Source organism: Phoenix dactylifera, chromosome 5 (genome assembly GCF_051530095.1).
Source record: "Phoenix dactylifera cultivar Ajwa chromosome 5, Ajwa_hap1_PhDact_Kaust_v1.1, whole genome shotgun sequence".
In the NCBI taxonomy this organism is placed as follows: domain Eukaryota; kingdom Viridiplantae; phylum Streptophyta; class Magnoliopsida; order Arecales; family Arecaceae; genus Phoenix; species Phoenix dactylifera.
This window is the reverse complement of record NC_143194.1, coordinates 4,107,370-4,127,358: the sequence shown is the minus strand read 5'-3', so window position 1 is coordinate 4,127,358 and position 19,989 is coordinate 4,107,370. Positions and strand designations below refer to the sequence as shown.

Here is a 19,989-nt window from a genome sequence, read left to right as displayed (position 1 = left end):
ATGCTGCTGCAGCGGTCGAAATTTTTTTTTATAACAAATTTATCATATATACATAATATATATATATATATATATATATATATATATATATATATATATGTATGTATGTATATAATTTTTTTAAAATAATTAGCCACATAAGATGCCATCTAATTTACTATCCGTTAGTTTCACAATATGCTTATTTTATCTGCAAGGCCATCACATGCGGTTACAATTTTTTGATAATGCCGTTATTGCAACCCGTCGAGTTAGGTCCCAAGATTCGTCATGGGATGTGATTAAAATTATTTTTTTTTAATTATATTTTGTTTTGGTTTGAGGTCATTGCAAGTAACCGTTATATTATTATATCTACGTGGATATTGTTGGTATTGCATGCATTTAGCACAAGCATGGTGATAGCGTAAGAGTATTTAAAAATATATATAATAAAATAGTATGCAATGTCATTTTCAAAGGTGTATCGCCAAGATCCTCACAAGATGTTATTTTATATATCCATGGGATGATGGAAGAACTCATGAATCCATTATTTATTTTTTTTATTTTTGTATTTTTATTGGAGGCAAGCCTCCGTAGTACTGCCATTATATATTAGTACAGATCTCAGGATCCGGTCAACATAGTGATCTGGATCAGGACCAACATGGATTAGAAGAATCATGAATGGGGAATGGAGAACACACAAGAATACATTCACACGGTAAACTCCGCTGCCCAATGGCTTGTACGAACACACAAAAGGACGTCTCAAAAGGAAGGAACATGTGAGAGAAGTTTGTGCATGAGAGTTTACGAAATGAAGCAAGATTCGCCGGTTCAATATTGAATGTTATACTGACGCTAAATTGATACAGTGTCGATATAATATAGTATTGGAATTTTTTTGACGTGTCGAATGTCGATACGCCATCCATATCGAATACGGATACTAAACTAATATGGTACGATATACTTGATATTGTCTGATTCGGCATACCATAAAATGAAGTTCTGGCAAATAGGATAAGTCAACAGAAGGGTTGAAAAGAAGCCCCCGAAATTACTTCAGGACACAAAAATCTTTACCAAGTTACAAAGCGCTTGCATAGGTTATGTACCCATTGTTAATAAAGAGGACAAGCAGCTGGAAAATAGGGTTGAAGGGATCAAGAAATGTATCAAAAATAATACTATGTTTCCAGACTTTATGTAACTTACATGAATGCACAACAAAATTATTTGCGATATACCATTATCTCTTTTCTATGATTGAGTCTCTCACTCCATTTTCCAATATATGAGATCTTAGATTAATAAAAGAACATACATAAGGGCAATCTCTCTCTTTTCTTCTTTTTTTTTAGGAGGACGCATGCTCTCCACTAGAATGGCTAATAATCAATTAGGTGCCAATGTATAAATTAGATTAGAATAATGATTATTATTTTTCTGTTCCATAATCTTCTCCCTCTATTATTTGCCAACCCATTTCCCTCGTCATAACCTCTACAGATTAAACCTTAAACCAACTCATTATTTGCCCACATCTCTCTCTCTCTCTCTCTCTCTCTCTCTATCTATCTATCTATCTATCTATCTATCTATCTATCTATCTCACACTCTAATGAATGCCATGAATTGTCAAGATCGACAAATGAGAAGGTTAGACAAAGGTATATTCAAGGTTGGGTTGTGTGAAGCAATAAAAATCACTTAAAGTTAGAGGAAGCAAGAGGAATGTGAAGGAGCTCCATTGGATGATCGACATTATAGTTAAAACTATCATTTGGTGATGTTTTACTTTTCTTCTAGTAAGGGAGGAAAATGAATGGGATAGAATGATATCGAGGAGGAGAGGACAATCAAGACATCTAATAGCCAAATGGACCAATAATAATTCAAAATTTTTATGTACCCTTGAAAAAAAAAATCAAACTAAAATTGCTAGATAATCACAAATGTAAGAAAAATATACAAAAGAGAAAAGAACATGAAGTACATGAGAAAAATATATTTGGTTGTAATGTAACATGAAAGGTAAATAAATCTAATGATGAAAATACGTAGAATGCCCACCATCTAGCATGCGTTGCTTCCTTGTATAGTTCATACTATTGGATTTGCCATGCATGAGATTAACATTGAGATTTGAGTATAGAATGAGGTTTGTTAAAGTCTAGACTGGAATATGGCAAGAGAAGGAGAAGTTGCAAATTTGTTGTATTTCTATGGTCTCTTTATGTTTGATTTTATAAGCATAATAAATCGAGAATTTCTAATGTGATAATGGATTATGGTCAAACACATATGTGAAGTGATTTATTGGATTGGATAAGCATGATAGATCAATGTTTTGCTTAAAGGGCGATAATAGATATTGTCGCTAAGATCCAAATCCTTAGACTCGTCTCAAGTATAAAGATAATTTTGGATGATTGGTTGTTACCAAGATCATGCGAACACTCAATCACAGAACTCCAAGTCGCTGACCGTCATAAAGATCTCTTCGATATCCCACTGCCTCACATTAGAACAAAGCTTGGAAAGAAAAAAAAAATACTAATGTTATTGCCTACGTCACAAACAACTTTCCAAGATACTAATGTTGATTATTCAAACTTATACTTTATTATTTATTTGGCATTACCCATGCATGATGTAGAGTATAAATCCTCAGGGGGGCATGCTTTTCTCTGAATCTTTGGTTAAATCAATCAGTACCACCTATTCAGAATCTCTCAACATGATCATATGCTTGAATAGCACAACACATGACTTGTGCTTAGTCTTTCGAAGGCCAATATCTATTCGTTAGAGTTGTGCTTTATCATTTTTTTATTTGGCATTATTTATGAATGATATATAATTCAGATCCTCTTCAAGGACATGCTTTCCTCTAAATCTCTAGTTAAATCAGGCAACGTTATCTATTCATAAGCTCTTAACTAAATGGTATGCTTCAATAACATAGAGCATGGATCAACATGAGCTCAACACTATGCTGTTTTTCGATGTAAATACTCAAACATGCTTGCATAGCAAAAGCATTATACAAGGGGATCTACTAAACTAGCATGAGAGACGGAAGATCGCATGCCGATAACCTAGGTCACGGGCCACCTTGCATGCACATGCTTTTTCTAGACGCTAACATGGATCCTTTGGAGTTTTTCTGATTGTTTGTTTGGCATTATTCATGAATGATATAGAATTCAGATCCTCTTGAAGAAATATTTTCCTCAAAAATCTCTAGTTAAGTTAAGTAGGCTCATTACTATTTCAGTTTTTCAATGCTAAATACTAGGGCCACTCAAATGGATTGTGGGTTCTTTAAACCAAATATGACTCAATAGAAACAAAATCAGAAACGAACTTGCATAGATATAAAATGCCTATATTCAAGAATTCGGCCTATCTTTGAGCTGTATGGTTGTCTGTAGATGAAGTTGCATTCAACCAAGTTGTAAGAGCAGGCCAGCTTGCTTGTTTAGAGCCCTATAGCTCAAGTGCTACAGCTACTTGATCTGCAAAAGAGCTGTCATCTTAACCCCAAGCTATAGTAACTTATGTTATGGCTAAATCAAGCTAGGATTCAATTACTGTAGCTTGAGGTCTCGAGCATCCCAGGTTTGTGTCGAGCATCCAAAAAAAAAACCACATCAACCCCTTTACTCCCCAACCCCCCAGACCCCCTTTCTACTTATCCATGAAACAACTACTTCGAGCCTCTCTTTAACAATCGATGGAGATCCTAGAGATGCATTTGTTGCTTACCCGGAGCCTCTCTTTAACAAACAGCTTCAAAGAGCTTACAACTCTCAGCTACAACCTTCCAAATAAAAATGGTAATTACAGCAAGTACAGCTGCAGCCTTCCAAACAGAGTAGGTTCAGTTGCACGCAAGCTAATTACATGCAATTCCAGCTACATGCAACTTGAGCTCCCTTTGTCTATCTATCTTTACTGTTAATTTGTTTCAAAAGAATATGGAATGCTTAGGATGCCAGAGAAGAGTTTGTCAATTAAAACTATCGAGATTCCTTCTTTTTACACACCAGGAGGAAAGCTTTTTTATGTAAACTAGATGCTCAACTTACTATGTGATGCGGGGTCGGAACCCCGACACCAGCCCACACACCGGCCGAGCAGGGAAAGCATCCGCGTCCTCGCCGAGGTATTGTCCGCTCTGGGATTGCCGCTTCGGGTCTCGGCGGGAGGTCGCCCAGGGCCGTGGCCCAATGACAATCACCGCCGAGCCCTGACGGCGCGGGGGGCCGCGGAGGTACTACCCCTACCCTCACGGTTTTGTCCTACAAAAGGGCCCTCGGTAAGGAGAGGTTATTGAGCCCCCCATTTAAGGCACAGACCTTTCCGCTGATTAGCCGATGTGGGACTAAACTGGGAACCCCATCCCACAACACTATGAATCCCAATTCCCTCTGGGCCAAAGTTGTCTCACCTAAGTATCAGCTCAATGGGTCTTGGTCATTTTACACCAAACCCCGGCACTGTTCACTAATGTAGAAAGAAAATCTGCGAGGGCAAATCATTCAGAACCAAGTCATTTGGCTGATTGGACATGGGCACTCAATTAATGTTCTTAATGACCCTTGGATATCTGCCATTCCGATTACGCAATGGATTCAGTAATTTGATAGCACCTTCTAGAGGCGGGAATCTGGACGTGCTTTTTGATTTTTTCCCACATGAGATGATGAACCAGATATTATTAGCATAATTTTAGAAATCTTAACAACCAACATCACCTGTAATATTTTTCTCTATTATCATATATCAGCCTACATTATTTTTTTTATATGGAATCTGTACATAACTATATATAACTTTTGAGGTATACTGGGGAAACAAAATCACTTTATATATATATATATATATATATATGAATATTTTAACAGATATATAGAGTGCCTCCTGCGCATGAGGACTGGTCTGATCAGCTACTGTGGGGCAGCAACCAGTTCAGCCAGATATATATATTTATATATATATCATCTACTAAAGAAACCGCAGTGGGAATCCAATCCCTGTTCAACATGGCTATGGTCCTTGGTCGCGCCTATGAAGGTCAAATACTTTGGAATAGACTGCCTCGTAAATAGCTTCCAACCAGGAGAGGAATTACTGATCATGCACACACATTATGCGACCTCTGTCAAAACACTATAGAATACTGCAATCATGTGTTATTTAAATGCACCTTTGCTGTGAGTTCTTGGAACCAGCTGAGATGTGTGTCGGCAATCGAATCTATGCCAACTTCTTTGCCGGGCTTCGTGGATTTTGTTGAAATCTTTGGAGAAAAAGAGGGAAAAAAATTATTTCTGCGTGTCTGTTACAAATACAAATTACAGAGCAGCCTTTATATGAAATGGAAGGCTAATAAAATTGGATAAAGTCGGCTAAGTTTGGCACAATCAATCACAAATCAATCAAGATGAAGTTTAGTAAGACACCGACTAAGTTTAACATAATCAATCAATCAATGGACCTAATCAATCATATGGTTTTAACAGATTTCATATCTATGGCCGAGGTAGAGGAGGGGCATCGATCATCGTTGGCAATGCTTACTTGGCTGATTTGGTCAGCTTGAAATGAACGGAACTTTCAAAATATCACTTAATCCCCTGCACAACTTGTAAGAAGAGCCTGTTAGGACCCTAGGCGCTGTCATTTCACTAAAACCCGCAAGTAATAGTGAAGGCTTAACCATAGTCTTTAAACCGATCATCCCAAGCTCCTCTCCATCGTTCGATTGCGACTTGGCCCACACCGGCCTCCGCCGCGGGCGAGCCTTGCTGAATTGACCTACACTGGCCTCTGCCAACAATCCCCCCCAGCAAGCAAACCCTGCTGACTTGGCCCACACTGGCCTCCACCAACAATTCCCTTCCCATCCAGCAAAGGAGTTTTTTTTTTTTTTAATCGCTTATCCTGGGAATCAAACCCGTGCCGCTGGCTCTGATACCACTGTTAGGACCGTAGGCGCTGCTATCTCACTAAAACCCGCAGGTGATAGTGAAGACTCAACCATAGTCTTTAAACCGATCATCCCAAGCGCCTTCCCGGTGTTCGATTGCGATTTGGCCCATACCGGCCTCCGCCGCGAGCAAACCTTGACTTGGCCCACACCGGTTTCTGCCAACAGGGCCTTCACCTACTTCAATCGCAAAGAAGTTGCTGCAAATCAAAGCATCTATAAGATTCCGCCAAGGAACCCGGCAGCACTTCAGAACCTTGTGGCTGCCCCCTCCCTCTGGAATCTAAAAGGCGAACATTGATGCTGCAGTAACAGAAGGAAAAGCGGCTGCTGGATTTATTATACGAGATAGTGAATGCAAACTTATTAGACTTGGTGGTAAAGTTCTATAGCCCTCTTCGATCCATTATGCTGAGCTTGTAGCAGCTTGGTTGGCGATGCACACTGCTGTGGTTGAATTACAAGCACCAGCAGTGTGGTTGGAAGGCGACTCTATCATTCTAATATTATGGATTGCTAATTGTTCTTTGGGCAGGACATTGAAGATACCACTACTGGAAGATATCCTCGAATGAAAATCAAACCTGCACTAGTTCACTGCATCCCACACTTATCGTCAAGCCAACAAAGCTGCTGATTTCATCGCAAAACTGGCACTTCAAGGGGATTGCTTTTGGACCTCTCAAGATGATATTCATTGCAACCTATATACCATTTTGCAGGTTGATGCTCAAGGTGCAATCCATAGGAGAACCAGAAGACAGTGTTTGGGATGGTTTGTTCTTTCTTACACCTGGGCGGAGCATCTATATTATGCTTCAGATAGCATGCTACACAGATGCTACACTCCTCTGAAAAATGCTATAATCTGAACTGGGGTAAAATAGCTATCACCTGGGGTACAGCAAGTTTTGTTACAAGATGTGTGTTGTATTCATATAAGCATGCAGAATAGTAGTGGAGAATTACAGCTCTGTTAGGAGCATTGTCAACAGGTTTGGGTTGTAACAGGTGTGAACTCTTATGTATGATGTATTCCATTAATGAAAAGCTTCACCTCCTTTGTTACCAAAAAAAATATCGAGATTCAAGAATTTTGGTAGTTCATGTGTTCCCCCTATCTATCTCGTGGTGGGTATCTCGAAATAAAAGATTACATCACAATACTGGACAGAAGGAAAATTCAGTAGCTATTAGTCCATTTATTTTATTGTTACTTTGCTACAAATGTCATTCTTGCAGGGATGCTTAACATGCAAAACCGATAAGAAAGGGGAGAAAGAAGAAAGAACTACTTTAGAAGCATATAGACGAAATGACACCTTCAGCAGAGGAATATAAACATCTTTCACTCATTCATAATACAAAACCTTCCATCTACATCAACAACAAACAGCTTCAGTTCAAGTTCCTCCCAAGTATTCCCCCACACAACGTGCTGTGTGTGTAGAAGAAACACAGATGACAATGGAAGCATAAGAAACAAACCTCTAAGTAAACAACCCAAGAAACATTTGTTGCCTAGGAGAGCATGCTCTTGTTTTCTACTCAGCTAGCCGCTAGGAGCAAAGGCTAATCCATGACCAGCTCCCGCTGGGTAGTGTGAGGAAGGGAAAAGGATACTGCACAATGTCAGTGCCCAGTGTTTTCGTATAAAACTCATATATGCAATGATGAAGAAAGAAGTTTGTGACTTCACCAAAAGCAGACAAAAGGCAAACGCACATGGAGACATTCTAATGCAGCAGAGCTTCTTCTTTAGCGTCTCTCTTCCTTCTCTCTCGTGTCATAGATACTGTTCATGAATTCTGGCTCGGTTCTCTTCCCACCACATCCTTGCATGCATCTCACTGAACCTCTCCCGGCTGCAACAATTTGTACCATCCAAACGCCGGAGGATCAGAAGCAAAAAAAAGGCACAAGCAAAAAAAAAATAAAAAAAGGTTTATGCGCAAAAACAGCAGCGTATAACTAAGAGGGTCAAACCAACTAGCAAGACCCCGTCGGCAAGACAGCTCGGTCGAGTCCGCGTGATTTTTTCACTCATGCCATTGGGCACAGGATGGCATGCATAGACATGCCATTGGGCCAGGTCTCCGTATAGCATATGAAGAATAAATAAACGGGCCCAAGCCAAATCCAACCCGGCAAACTATAGTTGCACTCATCCAAATGGGAGGTTATGGGTTCATATTTTGGTGTCGTTGATTTCTACATATTTGGCCCGGATAATTCTAAGTAGGGGTATATTCTGAAAAAAAAAAGAGGAGAAAAAGTACTAGTAAAAATCTTCGATTCATATTCCGATTTCCAAATCCCAGACTTGGTAGTACGCCTTTAAGAAGGTGATCCAATGAAATGGTTCTAAAACCTTAAGAGAACCATAGGTCACATAGATGGTGCACCGTAGTAAGCGGGCCATACCAATACCAGTCGTTCCAGCCTTGAGCCAGTAAGAAGACCAGTTAGTTAGTTAGGCCTTGGTGCTGGCCCAAAAAATACTGAAATATAGAGTAAGAAAAGAGATGGGCTGGGGAGCAGTGCAGAACAGGGAGGGAAAGGAGGGAGTACCTGAACCTGACGCGGCGGAGCTCTCTGATGCCACCGGGCAGCGCCCGGATGGTAATATAAACCCCGGGCTCGTCTTCCTCGACCCACTCCCTCTCCTGGTCGCTTGCATTGCTCATCGACACCGACAGCTCCCCCGACCGGTCCGCATCCTCCGGGGACGAGCTTGTTCGCACAGACGCATCCATTGACGATGTCTCCGTCTTCGCTCCGCTGATGCTCGACAACTTTGGCGTCGACGCCAGCCCCCCTGAATCATAACAGTGCCGCCCATGATGGTGGTGGTGGTGGCCGTGCTGGCCGTGGTGGCTTGAATGGTGCTCGAGTGAGTCCGATGACGAATAACCAACTGCGCCGCCGCCCATCAGTGGCCTGTGGAAGTTGCGGGGGAGCCGCTCTTTGCTCAGTGGCGGCGTCACCGGGCTATCCTCCTTCGAGCTCTGAAAAAGAAAAGGAAGAGAGATAAGACGGAGTCACGAGTTAACCGAGGTCATCAGAAGGAATTTGGACAGCAGCCAAGAAGGCATGGGTTGGGGAAAAGGATCACGGCTCACCTCATCTTCGGACCTAGGAGGGGTGGGGAGGGGGACGGCCTGGCGATTGAACCTCTGGACATTATACAGCTCCATGACCTTGTCGTAGTTCTCGGCCCACCACCGTTGGGCTTGCCACTTGTTAAACATCTCCCGGCTGTATGTAGTTCGACCAAAACCAGCATTACAATTCAAGCATTTCCACAAAAAGTTGAGGATGCAGTTCAAACTTAAAAGAATTCCATGACTGACTTAAGATTATTTAAAAAATTCCTTGTTTCTTGGCCAAGCGTTCTTGATAAATGGCTTAATAAAGAAATTGTATTTGATTATTCACTAAACTATTCATAAATTGGTCATAACTAATTAGATACATACTACATGTCAATAATGCCATACAATGAAAGCTAAAGTTCAAAGCATGTAAGAAGACTATTGTAGGTAAAGTACGAGGTTAGTTAAATTGCATTCATTTTGTTTTCATCAGAAAACTGTCGTCTTTATTTGACCAAATATAGGGACATGCTAGGTCTTTTGTTATCATCTCAATTATTGATTTAGGATCCAATTACTTCGGGATCCTTTCTAGTTCTTTTCACCCAGCACCATACGTTATAGTGAATCAATGGGTTGAGTAAAGACTCAAGGGAGGGGCAGTTCGGCATGAATAGCAGGGTTGACGATTTTAACATAACTAGGATTGTAATCCTATTAGACATGAGCTAAATCTATGGTTAAACCCTAATGCACTGTTTACAGATGGGATAAATAGAAAATCCTTGTCTTTTTTTTTTGGGTACATGCATTTCATTTTTTTTAATATCCAGGGTAGCGTTGACTTTTGGCTGGATAAACTGTTATTATTTCCACTAGTGATTATATAGTACTGCTGTACAACAAACAACACTGATGTTACTTTCTGACTAATGATGTTCTACCCTTTTTCATTACTTTCTGTTAATCAACGATGAATTTTGACAATTTTAATCATGTGGCATCAAATGACCAGGATACCTGCCTCATGAGGATGCAAGGAAGCACTGATCCAGGTTCGACGGAACTATCAGGGACCAGGGGTCCAATCCCCTGTTTGGACTTGCCTGGCAGTTATCCCCGGGATAGGCCAGGACAAGTGGCCTATTCTGATGTCCATCCTACATCCGAACTTGACCTAATGTCAGTAAAGTAATAAGGCTGTCTTTGATTCCCAGACTGTGTTATCTAGTTGGACATGGATTTTTGGATATGTTATCCAATCCACCGTTCAGGAATTGCATTCACTAATAGCTCATGCCCCATGGACCCAGATCTAACGAGATGCAAAACTCTCACACTAAAATTAGATCCAATGTTCTGTAACAGTCTATGATGATAAGGTAGATATGTTATCATATTCTAGCAATATTTTTATCCTAATTCATCATTTTCTTATAATCATGTCTTGAATTAAACAGATGAATACAAAATCATAAATCTAAGATCTTCAGGAAGCATGTGACTTTTAAATCAAATTTAGCAGGAAATAATAGACATCACAGTACCACTAGGCCCGTCTTCATGAGAAGGTGCCCCAGGTTTCTCAGAAACCTGTGAATAAACCAACTGTTACTATATTTTCTCCTTCTCAGACGAGCCATCAGAGACGGTAAGTGCAAAATCAAAGTCAAGGATATAGAATGTATGGTTCCACAGCATTCAAAGAGAGTAGCAGACCCTAGATGACTATTAATTACTTCGACCTACCAAGCAAAGATTTATTTACGTGCGAAAAGATTTGGTTGCTGGAAGCCTGTCTGCGTGATATTTCTCTACTCTCTAAGGTGTTGATATTTAGGGTCAAAGGCGATGACAGAGTTTGAAAGGCCACAAATCTCAGAGAAATCGCCATCTTTGGTTAAGTATGTTTTCTAAAAAAATAATCATGTTCCAGACCATCAGGCCTCCCTGCTCATCATCTCAACGATTCCATTTATGTCGAATACATCACTTGATTAGGGGGGCCGTGAACCTAATTATATCTGCAATTATTATGGCATGATACATCATGAACCCACCTAGTTTTGATAAAAATATCATGGCTTTATTAAATTAAGTATCAATAAACATTCCTTTTCCGTCACCTAAAGTCTGTTTATAGCTATGGATAAGCCTAGAAGCACAAACGACCATGATCCCCCGTTAATTCAAATGTTATTACTTTTGTAGTATGATAAATATATATTAACACTTTTAACCAGCATATTTTTCTTCTCCTTCTTCCTCACGGTGTATGAACTAAAGCAAGAGCAGTCTATTTATTGTGAAGTTGAGAGCGCATACGCGTGTGGATCACGAAGGGTGAAGATATGGGTAATAGATGGTGAGTGTGGAATGAGGCGGCTGGCTCTGAACAAACATTAAATGTCTATACTAGAAGGCTTTCACATCCAAGTTCGGCCTGGCAAGCTGTCTGACGCCATCTTATCTCTTCATAAAGCGTCGGACGAGTTTGATACTAATGAGGGGAAGCTTGAATTATATCATAGTCGATCTGTAATTGAGGTTAACCCTTCTCTCTATCGAGTCAAAAAGAAAAGATAATTTGTTATTTATGATTTTTCATAAATAAACCCAAACTTTGACTTAAACAAATTTTCCTTTTCTCATTCTCGAGAGAGACTTGAAATAAGAAGGACTTATTTATAAAAGATGCTAACACCTACACGATACAGGCATAAGATAGTTGTGAGAGGGAATTGAAAATTTTAAAAAGAAAAGAAAACTATCGAATGTAACTTGAACAGAAGTTTAAAAAGAAATTGAAACAAGATCAGCGGGAATCTGGTAAGCAGACAGGTTTCTCTCTATTCTCAATTGGGCGAAGAAACCAACTTAGATTCTCATCTTCTTGATAGAAATAAAGAAGTTTACTTATTTATAAGCTATGACCATTCTATACCTAGACATAGGAAAGGTTTTTTATGACTCCACAGGAAAGGTTTTTATAGCTGGACTCTTTTAAGTACAATTTCAATTTACCGCACCCTGATGCTGCTCAAGCTCATCTTGAGGTTCATGTTTCATGTGCCATGCGCTATATACTAGATGCATGGATGTCAAGATGATCTCTGAACAACTGCAAAATGCAGTGGACCTAAGCTGCACACCCAAATTGTTAGTGTATGCAAGGCTCATTTTATTTCCAAGTCAAGAGATCTGGAAAGGAGAGAGCAGAGAAGCTCCAAGTCGCTTCTCAAGATTTCCTACTTCCATTCAGATTTTTCATTTTCCATTTTTACAAGAGTTTCAGTTGATTAAATTCTCAATCTTTTGGCATAAATTTCTGAATTCTACATGCCTTTCTTCTCAACGATCACATGCCTCTGGATACTCACATCTTATATCTTGCACCCTCCTACTTCAATCCTCTCAGATAAGAAATAAAAAATGTGCATGATTCTGAAATGACTCTATCAAGTTGCATAAGTAATCAAACATCTCTAATTAGATCCTATGACAGGATCATGGTTACTCGAGCCTCCATCACGTGCACTGCCAAGTCCAGCACTTTATTAAGAAGAAAAGAGGGTACCACAAACCTTGCAAAGCCAAACTCGGATGTTTCGGAATTATATATTTATATGAATTAAGAAGACATCCCAAAACCTGCAGTATAATACCAGAGACCAAGAACTATCATTTTCTTTCATATTTTCAGATTTTAATACTTGTATAAACGCACTCAACTGTGGTAAAAACTTGCATTTTGCTTTAGTAATTACTATTTAGAAGGAAAAAAAACGACAACTAGTCAAAAGTAAAAGAGTATTTATTTTATCACATAAAGAATAAGACCCCCAAAAAAGGGAAAAAATAAAGGATACAAAAAGAGAAAGAACGTTGATCAGAAGAAGATCGCATTTATCAATGATTCATTTATTAGGTGCCTTGCACATGACCATAGCTAGTTAGCATATATAAGTCAAGTTTCATTTGGAATGTTGTGTTCGGTTTCATCTTTTTATTCAGGTTACTTGAATAAGAGGAATAACATCATGGCCAAAATGGAGAAAAAGTCTCCACAAAATTGTTCGACCAAGGTTCGAATGGTTTTATTCAAGGTAAGAGGAATAAATTACTAAACCATAGCTTGCCAACTTTCTCGAAATTTCAAAAATACCTGTCCTTTTATCTTGCTTTGCCATAGTTTCATAAAAAAAAGTTGCCTGATAAAATAAAACTAGATAAGCGTGTTTTCATTCAAATTTATTCTACGTTGTTCAGCAACCAAATAGGCTGAGGGATTGTTGCTGTTCCGCCGTGTTCCATCCACCAGCAGTTCTACGAAACATTCTTTAAGACCATCACAGTCACCCCCATGTCCTTTAATGCGCATAACTTTTGTCTCAAACTAGTTTATAAATAAACCTATTCATTATTGGTGCTAGCATAAATAGAGCTTGCTTAGTGTTGTAGCATGACACGAGCCATGTGAACCCACATAGCAATATCTAACGTAAAATCTTAGCCCCTGATTACCATATGCTGGATAAGCTAGCTATCGTCGTCTATGGTATCCTTGGATCCCACTCTACAGCCCATGCATCATGCACCAAGGGGAATCAGCTGCAGCCTAGACCTTGTCCTTTGTACAAACACCAGATCCGATATTCATGTGGTCCACAAATGTCAGAAAGATAACGTAGACATGAGTTTTTTAAGTTTATCAAGTTATCTTCCCATAAAGTTTCATGCCATATTTAATTCTTCTTCGTCTTCTTCTAGTAGCATACTAAGTTATTAATTCAAGTGACATAGAGGGACACAGCAGGCATCTCACCAGGCAAATCTTAAGTGCCTGGCGGCCAGTAAAAATTTTAAATGACATACAGAATTCACTCCCATAACTCATTCTTAGCATCTGAAACCTAAGCAGGGTTGGAACTCGGCCCAAACTTACGTGGCCCATCACTGTTATCAAAAGGGCTGAAGGAGGCCCTCCAAAGTTAGTAGAAGGTGGGCCTTTTGTCGTCACTCTAGAGTCTAGAGCCTAGATTGCCTTGGGCGTGCGAAGCCAAGGTCCATGGTGCTGAGCCTTGACCATCAACGAAGCTAAAAGACAAATGGGGAAGCCGGAAAAAGAGGAAAGCTATACGGAAAATGGATGAGGAGTAACCCGGCAAAATAATTCGAAACGCAACCGATGCTACCCCCACCACTTACTTTCTTTACTTTTGTTTAAACTCAACTTTTTCTATTCTAATAATATATATATATATATATATATACAATAAATTATTCCTCGAAGGGCCTTTCGAGCTGTGAGAGATTACTGGTTACAGCAATGCAGCACTGGATTGCATGGGGTTCGAGATCCGTGCCGAGGGCTTCCAAGTTTAGAAAGGCCAAGTTGGCCATGTTTCGATTCGAAGTAAAGCACCATCGGCTTTGCAAAATTTCGTTTTACCCCTCTAATGTGGCCAGAATTTACCGCTCGAGCCTTTCACGAAGGAGAAGAAAATTTTATTAAAAAAAAAAGGAACTAAAACTTCGTTTTTTCAGCAGAGATTGATTCTCTCTGAAACTTTTGCTTTTTTTTTTTTGAAAAAACAAAGAGAAAAAACTGAGAAAGAGATATTTTAATCTAATACTAACAAATCTTAACAATCTCTATCTCTCTCTCTTTTTTTGGCTGAAACTTTGAAATGTTTATATGTTTGAAAAAAAAAGACCCAAAAAGAAGTACGGAAGACCTGCCGTCAAGGCTTAAGAAACCTCATAAACTTTTAAATACGGATACTTTTGGGGGTCATTTTGCATTAAGAAAACATTTTTTTCCACTTTCGTGACGAAGGCTTAAAAAAACGAGAAATTTGTTGAAAAATGACCTGAATTTTAACACCACACCGGGAACCTATTTTCCGGCGACTCGGCAGACACGCCAACGAACGAGAATTCAGCTTACTGGATGTCGCGGCGACGGTGACCGCACCGCTACCTCCGGCCCCAGCCGCAACCCAAGCGAAACAACGAGATAGCAACAAACGAGGAAAGAGGGAAAAGCGAACGGGCGGCGTACCTGAATCGAATCCTCTTGAGGTCGTTCCCCCCTTGGGGGAGAGAGAGGAAGGTGATGAGGACCCCGGGCTCGACCTGGGCCACCCATTCCCTGGGCTCGTCCTCCTCCTCCATGAACAGCGCAGACGATGCCGTCTCCGTCCGCCCACTCATCGATGGCGGCGTCCCCTCCCCGCTCGACAGCGCCCTCAGCCGCGCCTCCATCTCCCTCCCGTAGACCACCCTCGGCGTCGACCCCGTACTCCCCATCGCCCGCCGGTACGCGTAGTGGAACCTCTCCGACCCCGACGCCCCGTCCGAGTCCGCGTACCCCCCAGCACCGCCGTGCCTCCCCGACCCAGCGCACGGCTTGCAGTGCCTGTACGCCCCCGACGCCTTCAGCGCCATGTCCTTGATCTGACCACCCACCCAGAAGAAACCCCAAATCAATCCAAGAACCACCCAAGAAACGAAACCCTAGCTCGGATTCGAGTTCTTACCTGGGCGGTGAGGGCTTTGATGGCCTGGCGGGTGCTGGGGGTGCCACCGGCGGTATCATGGTCGTCGTCGTCGGCGGGGTCGTGGAGGCCCCCCCCGCCGAGCTGCTTCGTGCACGCGATGCAGGTCAGCATCCCGGCCTGATCCTGCGGTGCCGACGAGCTTCTCCGCCGGATCGGATTCGATCTCGGTGGGGGAAGCCCGGATCTTGCCTATCGTAAGGGAAGGAACCGAGAGGCGCCGAAGGTGTTCGAGGGTTTGCTTCTTTTAAGGCGCGACAAAAGCAACTGCTCGGCCTCAGTGGAGGAGGGCTTTAATGGCTTGCATAAATTTCGCCGCTCAGAGATTCTCAGTCGCTTTAAATCGCTTGTCGGGAAGGGTGGGCACGAGAAGCTCGCGACGAGGGTGTTAATGGCGGATTAGGGCGAGGATTAGAGAGACCGAAGAGAGAGTTTATTTAAAGAGGACGGAGGGCGAGGTGTGCTGCTTCGCTTGGAGTTCGTTTACAGTTCACGCTGAAAGCAACGCTCTCGGCGGGGAGAACAGTGAGGGCGGTATGTTTACCCATCCGGTAGGCGAGTGACCCAATCGGGGACACGTGGCAGGAATGTGCCTTTTCCAGAGATACCTTGCTTTCAGACTGGTAAGTTCAGTGAGTATGCTATTTTAATGTATGAGAAAAAAACAATTTTTTGGGTGAAAACGATATCAGAGCGATATCACGCATCAATGCTATACATGTACTTAACTGTCATTTATACGAAGCTACCACTACAATACACTGTTACACTGCTATAAGGCTATTTTGGACCTTGTAAGTTAATAAAAGTGTGGTACTGTAATGTGGTGGGAAAACTTGGGAAGCATTGCAAAAGATTGGAAAGGCTTCTGGTTCGACAGTTTAATAGCTTGCTCTTCTTAAAAAATCATGGACCTTTTTTAAAAAGTGTGTGCATGCCAGATGCCATTGTACATTATTAAACAAAGACTAGAATGACATTATTCATGATCTAAGGGGTTGATGCTATATAATCCAACAATGCCTCTATTATTTGATTCCTTTTTCAACTTAATTAAAATATTAATTTTGTATTAATATTTTATAAGATACATAAGCATAAAAATAATACTTTAATATATGAAGCATGATTTTTTGATACAAATGGGTGTTAGATTAATATAAAGATGCGTGTGGTATATGGTTATGAGAGCCAAATGATCGTGCAGTAACCTGGCAGCTGAAATCCACGAACTGGTTGAAAATTTGCAAAGTTGGCGAGCCAATCTGCCATGAATATTTTGCTTAGCCTTGTTATATCTTATTAAAACCTAATGACCTTAGTGAAACCTTGAATTACATATTACTAAAAAAAAAAAAACAGCATTGGCTGAATATTCACCAAACAATCAAAGTTACCAAGAGTTATTGAAATTCATATATTTCACAAAAAATCTCCTGGACTCTTCCATGTAAGCTTAAAACAGTACTTATTGTCTTCAAATATGTATGGGGCCTTTAACAGTTGACATGTCATTGTCTAGTCATAATGCAACAATTAAATTTTCTAATATTCCAATTCTATTATCTGTCTCGGCTTCCAGACCGAATCTATGTTTGTCATACTTAAGATTTTCCCTCTCTCTTTATCTTCATGAGTGTTACATCATCTCCAAGCTAAACTGCACAGCAATCAAAGAGAAGGAAAGATAAAATGTGAACAAAATACGATATTGCGGTGCCAAAAAATTACAAGAAACATATCTAAAACGGTGCTCTAACCGAAATGCCTCCCCATTTTGACATCGAAAGTAGAAGCCATGTTTGTAGCCAAAAAAAAAAAAAAGGAGGGTCGCCATTTCAGGGTCCATTCCCTAGTTATCATCAGTTACTCTCACAGTGGCGAGATGTGCTTGAGAGCAGCTATGAGGTGTCATGAGAGCCTGCTGAGGCTGGAGACAGCGAAGGCTTCGCCCTCAGGCCTCAATAATTAACCCCCTCTCCGGCTCCGGTAATTATTATGTGATTTCTTATCTTCACCGTACGGTCAACCGATGCCCCGATTCGGATGCCGATCTTATTCCATTAATTGCCGATTCCGTCGGCGTCGCCTCTCCTTCCCCGGAGAACGGCCGAGTACTCGGCGATGATCGGCGATGGGGGGAGACTGTTAGAGGTGCAGGCGGGATGATGACCGGATGGATGCACGGATGGTGATGATGCGTGGGTGGGGTCCAGTTTGGCAGTATTTTGATTGGTTTTTAGAGCGTTGCGCCTGAGGTAGGGTCCATGCGAAAGGGACTCGACTGCTGTCGTCCGGGGTCAGTGTAATTACTGCCCAGTTTCGGTTAGGAGTCTTCCCAAAAATCGTTCCTCTCTCTCTCTCTCTCTATATATTTTTTTTTCTCTGTGAATGCACCTGTTCTTGGATAAGATACGGATATTTTGAGAACTAACGGCTGGTGTGGAGGTCAATAAACCACAGGATCTTAATAAGAATTTTAAAAAAAAACTCTAAGCAAATAGATTGAAGTCGACGTTTATTAGGATTGGCAAAATCATTCCAAATTATACGGTTGCGCCGAACCGTATCGACTCGAGACCTGACAATGAAAATAAAATCCGTCAAAAAAAAGAGAAAAAGAAAGCAAGCAGAGAGGAAGGGATAGGAAGGAAAAAATAGAGAAAAAGATGAAAGTGGAGGTCGGTCGATGGAGGATCGGAAAAAGCCAGCGAAAGCCTACAAGCCGTGCAGAGAAGGCAAAGAAGGGCCTTGTTTCTTGTTTCATTAGAAACGGGAGTTCTTTTTAAATTTCGCAATATTTATGTGAAATTAGCAAGTAATTTACTGATCTCACTTAAAAGTTGTAAAATTTAAAGGAGATCGGAATCTTCTATTTTTTTTTTTTACTGTGTTAGTACATAGCCGTAAAATGGTACGAGAACGTATCTGGTCCTGGGCCTGACACAACTGATCATGTTTATAATATTAATAGCTGATAATTAATAATAAATGATAATAAATGCTTTCCTTTAGTACGGCGGAAAGATGTATATGATGGAAGATACGGATGTTCTTATGGTTTTAATTAATTAATTAATTAATTTTGCTAAGCTATCGCATAAGCTAATTACATTTGTTTTTATATTATTAATTGATGTACTCTTCTTTTCATTTCTCATTAATAATTTCTCATTAATAAGAAAGCAAGGACTAAGCAAATTGCAAAGTGTATTTTATAAAAATATTTATAAACAATAGAGTGCGTCGAGCAGCCCAACACTTTGTCTGTATTCGAAATTGGGGACCATAATTTGAACTGGTAGTACGACTAGACAAAGGAGGTGGGACTTAGGAAGGATTGACCAGTTGATAGAGCTGTTAGTTTTGCCTGAATACATCATTGGTTGAGACAAAAGTTATATATATCTATGTTCTCTGTAACTCTTAGGTATTGGTAAGGAGTGAAAAGTATGTGTAATTCTTTTCAACTATATGACTTCTTTGGGCAAATCAAAATTATAATGTTAATCTAACTTAAGGGAAAGAGCTCATCAGATAGGAAATAGTATACCATCTTTCTCTCTTTCCTCTTGTCCTCTTTCATTCATCTCTCACCTTGCTTCCTCACACACTCTCATGCTTTGTATTCTCTCTCTTCTCCCTCAATGCTCTTTTTCTCTCTTTAGCCTAAGTCGAAGGAAAGAGACGAAATGGCTCATACTTTCTCTCTCTTGACCTTTCTCGCTCTCTTCCTCTTTTTGCTCTCTTCTTTTCTCTCTATTGGTTTCTTTCTATAGTGTCAGCTATGAGGAGCAATTGGGAGTCTCTCTTTTGGAGAGTCATGAACAAGTGAATGTGCGACACTTTTCCATTTACTTGTTTAATAAAAAATTATTGTCTGGCTAAATCAATTCACATATCCATTTTGCCCCATTCAGGTTCAAATACATGAAATAGTTACTATTAAAACAAAGGCATAGAAGCAAAACACAAATCATGATTTCAAACTCTGTGATTCATCCTTCTTTTTTTGATGGCAAAAGTTGCAATTTAACTTCAAACAAATGCAGATGTCTCACATATAGATGTGGTTGGAAATTGAACTAAGATTGTACTAGAAGGCAATAACAAATACATTCTCCCTATACATAGGGGAGCATCCCATATACATCATAACATCCAAAACCCACATATGTTTCCTTTCCTTATCATATCAAATTCTATGATGGTTTTACCTTAATTTGCTTCAACACAAGTTCAAAATTTCAACCTGAATAGTGAATATAGCTTGAGCTTCATAGCATCAGATCATGTCAGCATGAATTGGATCTAACTATTTGTTTCTAGAACTTAGACCATAGGTATG

At 40.3% G+C, this 19,989-nt stretch overlaps 1 protein-coding gene across 3 annotated transcripts; it reads right to left on the bottom strand.

The window, feature by feature from the left end:
• Positions 1-7,309: 7,309 nt before the first annotated feature.
• On the bottom strand, positions 7,310-16,295 carry LOC103708653 (protein Brevis radix-like 1). 3 transcript variants are annotated; one of them, XR_015986893.2, is made up of 6 exons: positions 15,624-16,295; positions 15,146-15,540; positions 9,109-9,244; positions 8,558-8,994; positions 7,712-7,851; positions 7,310-7,579 (listed from the first exon to the last, which is right to left on the bottom strand). XR_015986893.2 is itself a non-coding variant. In XM_008793690.6 (5 exons), the coding sequence occupies exons 1-5, from the start codon at positions 15,753-15,755 to the stop codon at positions 7,773-7,775; spliced, it is 1,179 nt and encodes a 392-aa protein (XP_008791912.2). In that variant the 5' UTR covers positions 15,756-16,294; the 3' UTR covers positions 7,310-7,772. The 3 variants fall into 3 exon arrangements, 1 of the variants encoding a protein (XP_008791912.2); XR_001879552.5 differs by having other exon boundaries at positions 7,686-7,851; positions 15,624-16,294; XM_008793690.6 differs by having other exon boundaries at positions 7,310-7,851; positions 15,624-16,294.
• Positions 16,296-19,989: the final 3,694 nt, after the last annotated feature.

Bases quoted from the DNA above. Each gene is read 5' to 3' on its own strand.
- LOC103708653 (XM_008793690.6), bottom strand. From the start codon at position 15,755: ATGCTGACCTGCATCGCGTGCACGAAGCAGCTCGGCGGGGGGGGCCTC. The intron at 9,245-15,145 runs GTACGCCGCCCG...AACTACATACAG, and splicing joins CTCAAGAGGATTCGATTCAG to CCGGGAGATGTTTAACAAGT. The intron at 8,995-9,108 runs GTGAGCCGTGAT...TTTCTTTTTCAG, and splicing joins CTCCTAGGTCCGAAGATGAG to AGCTCGAAGGAGGATAGCCC.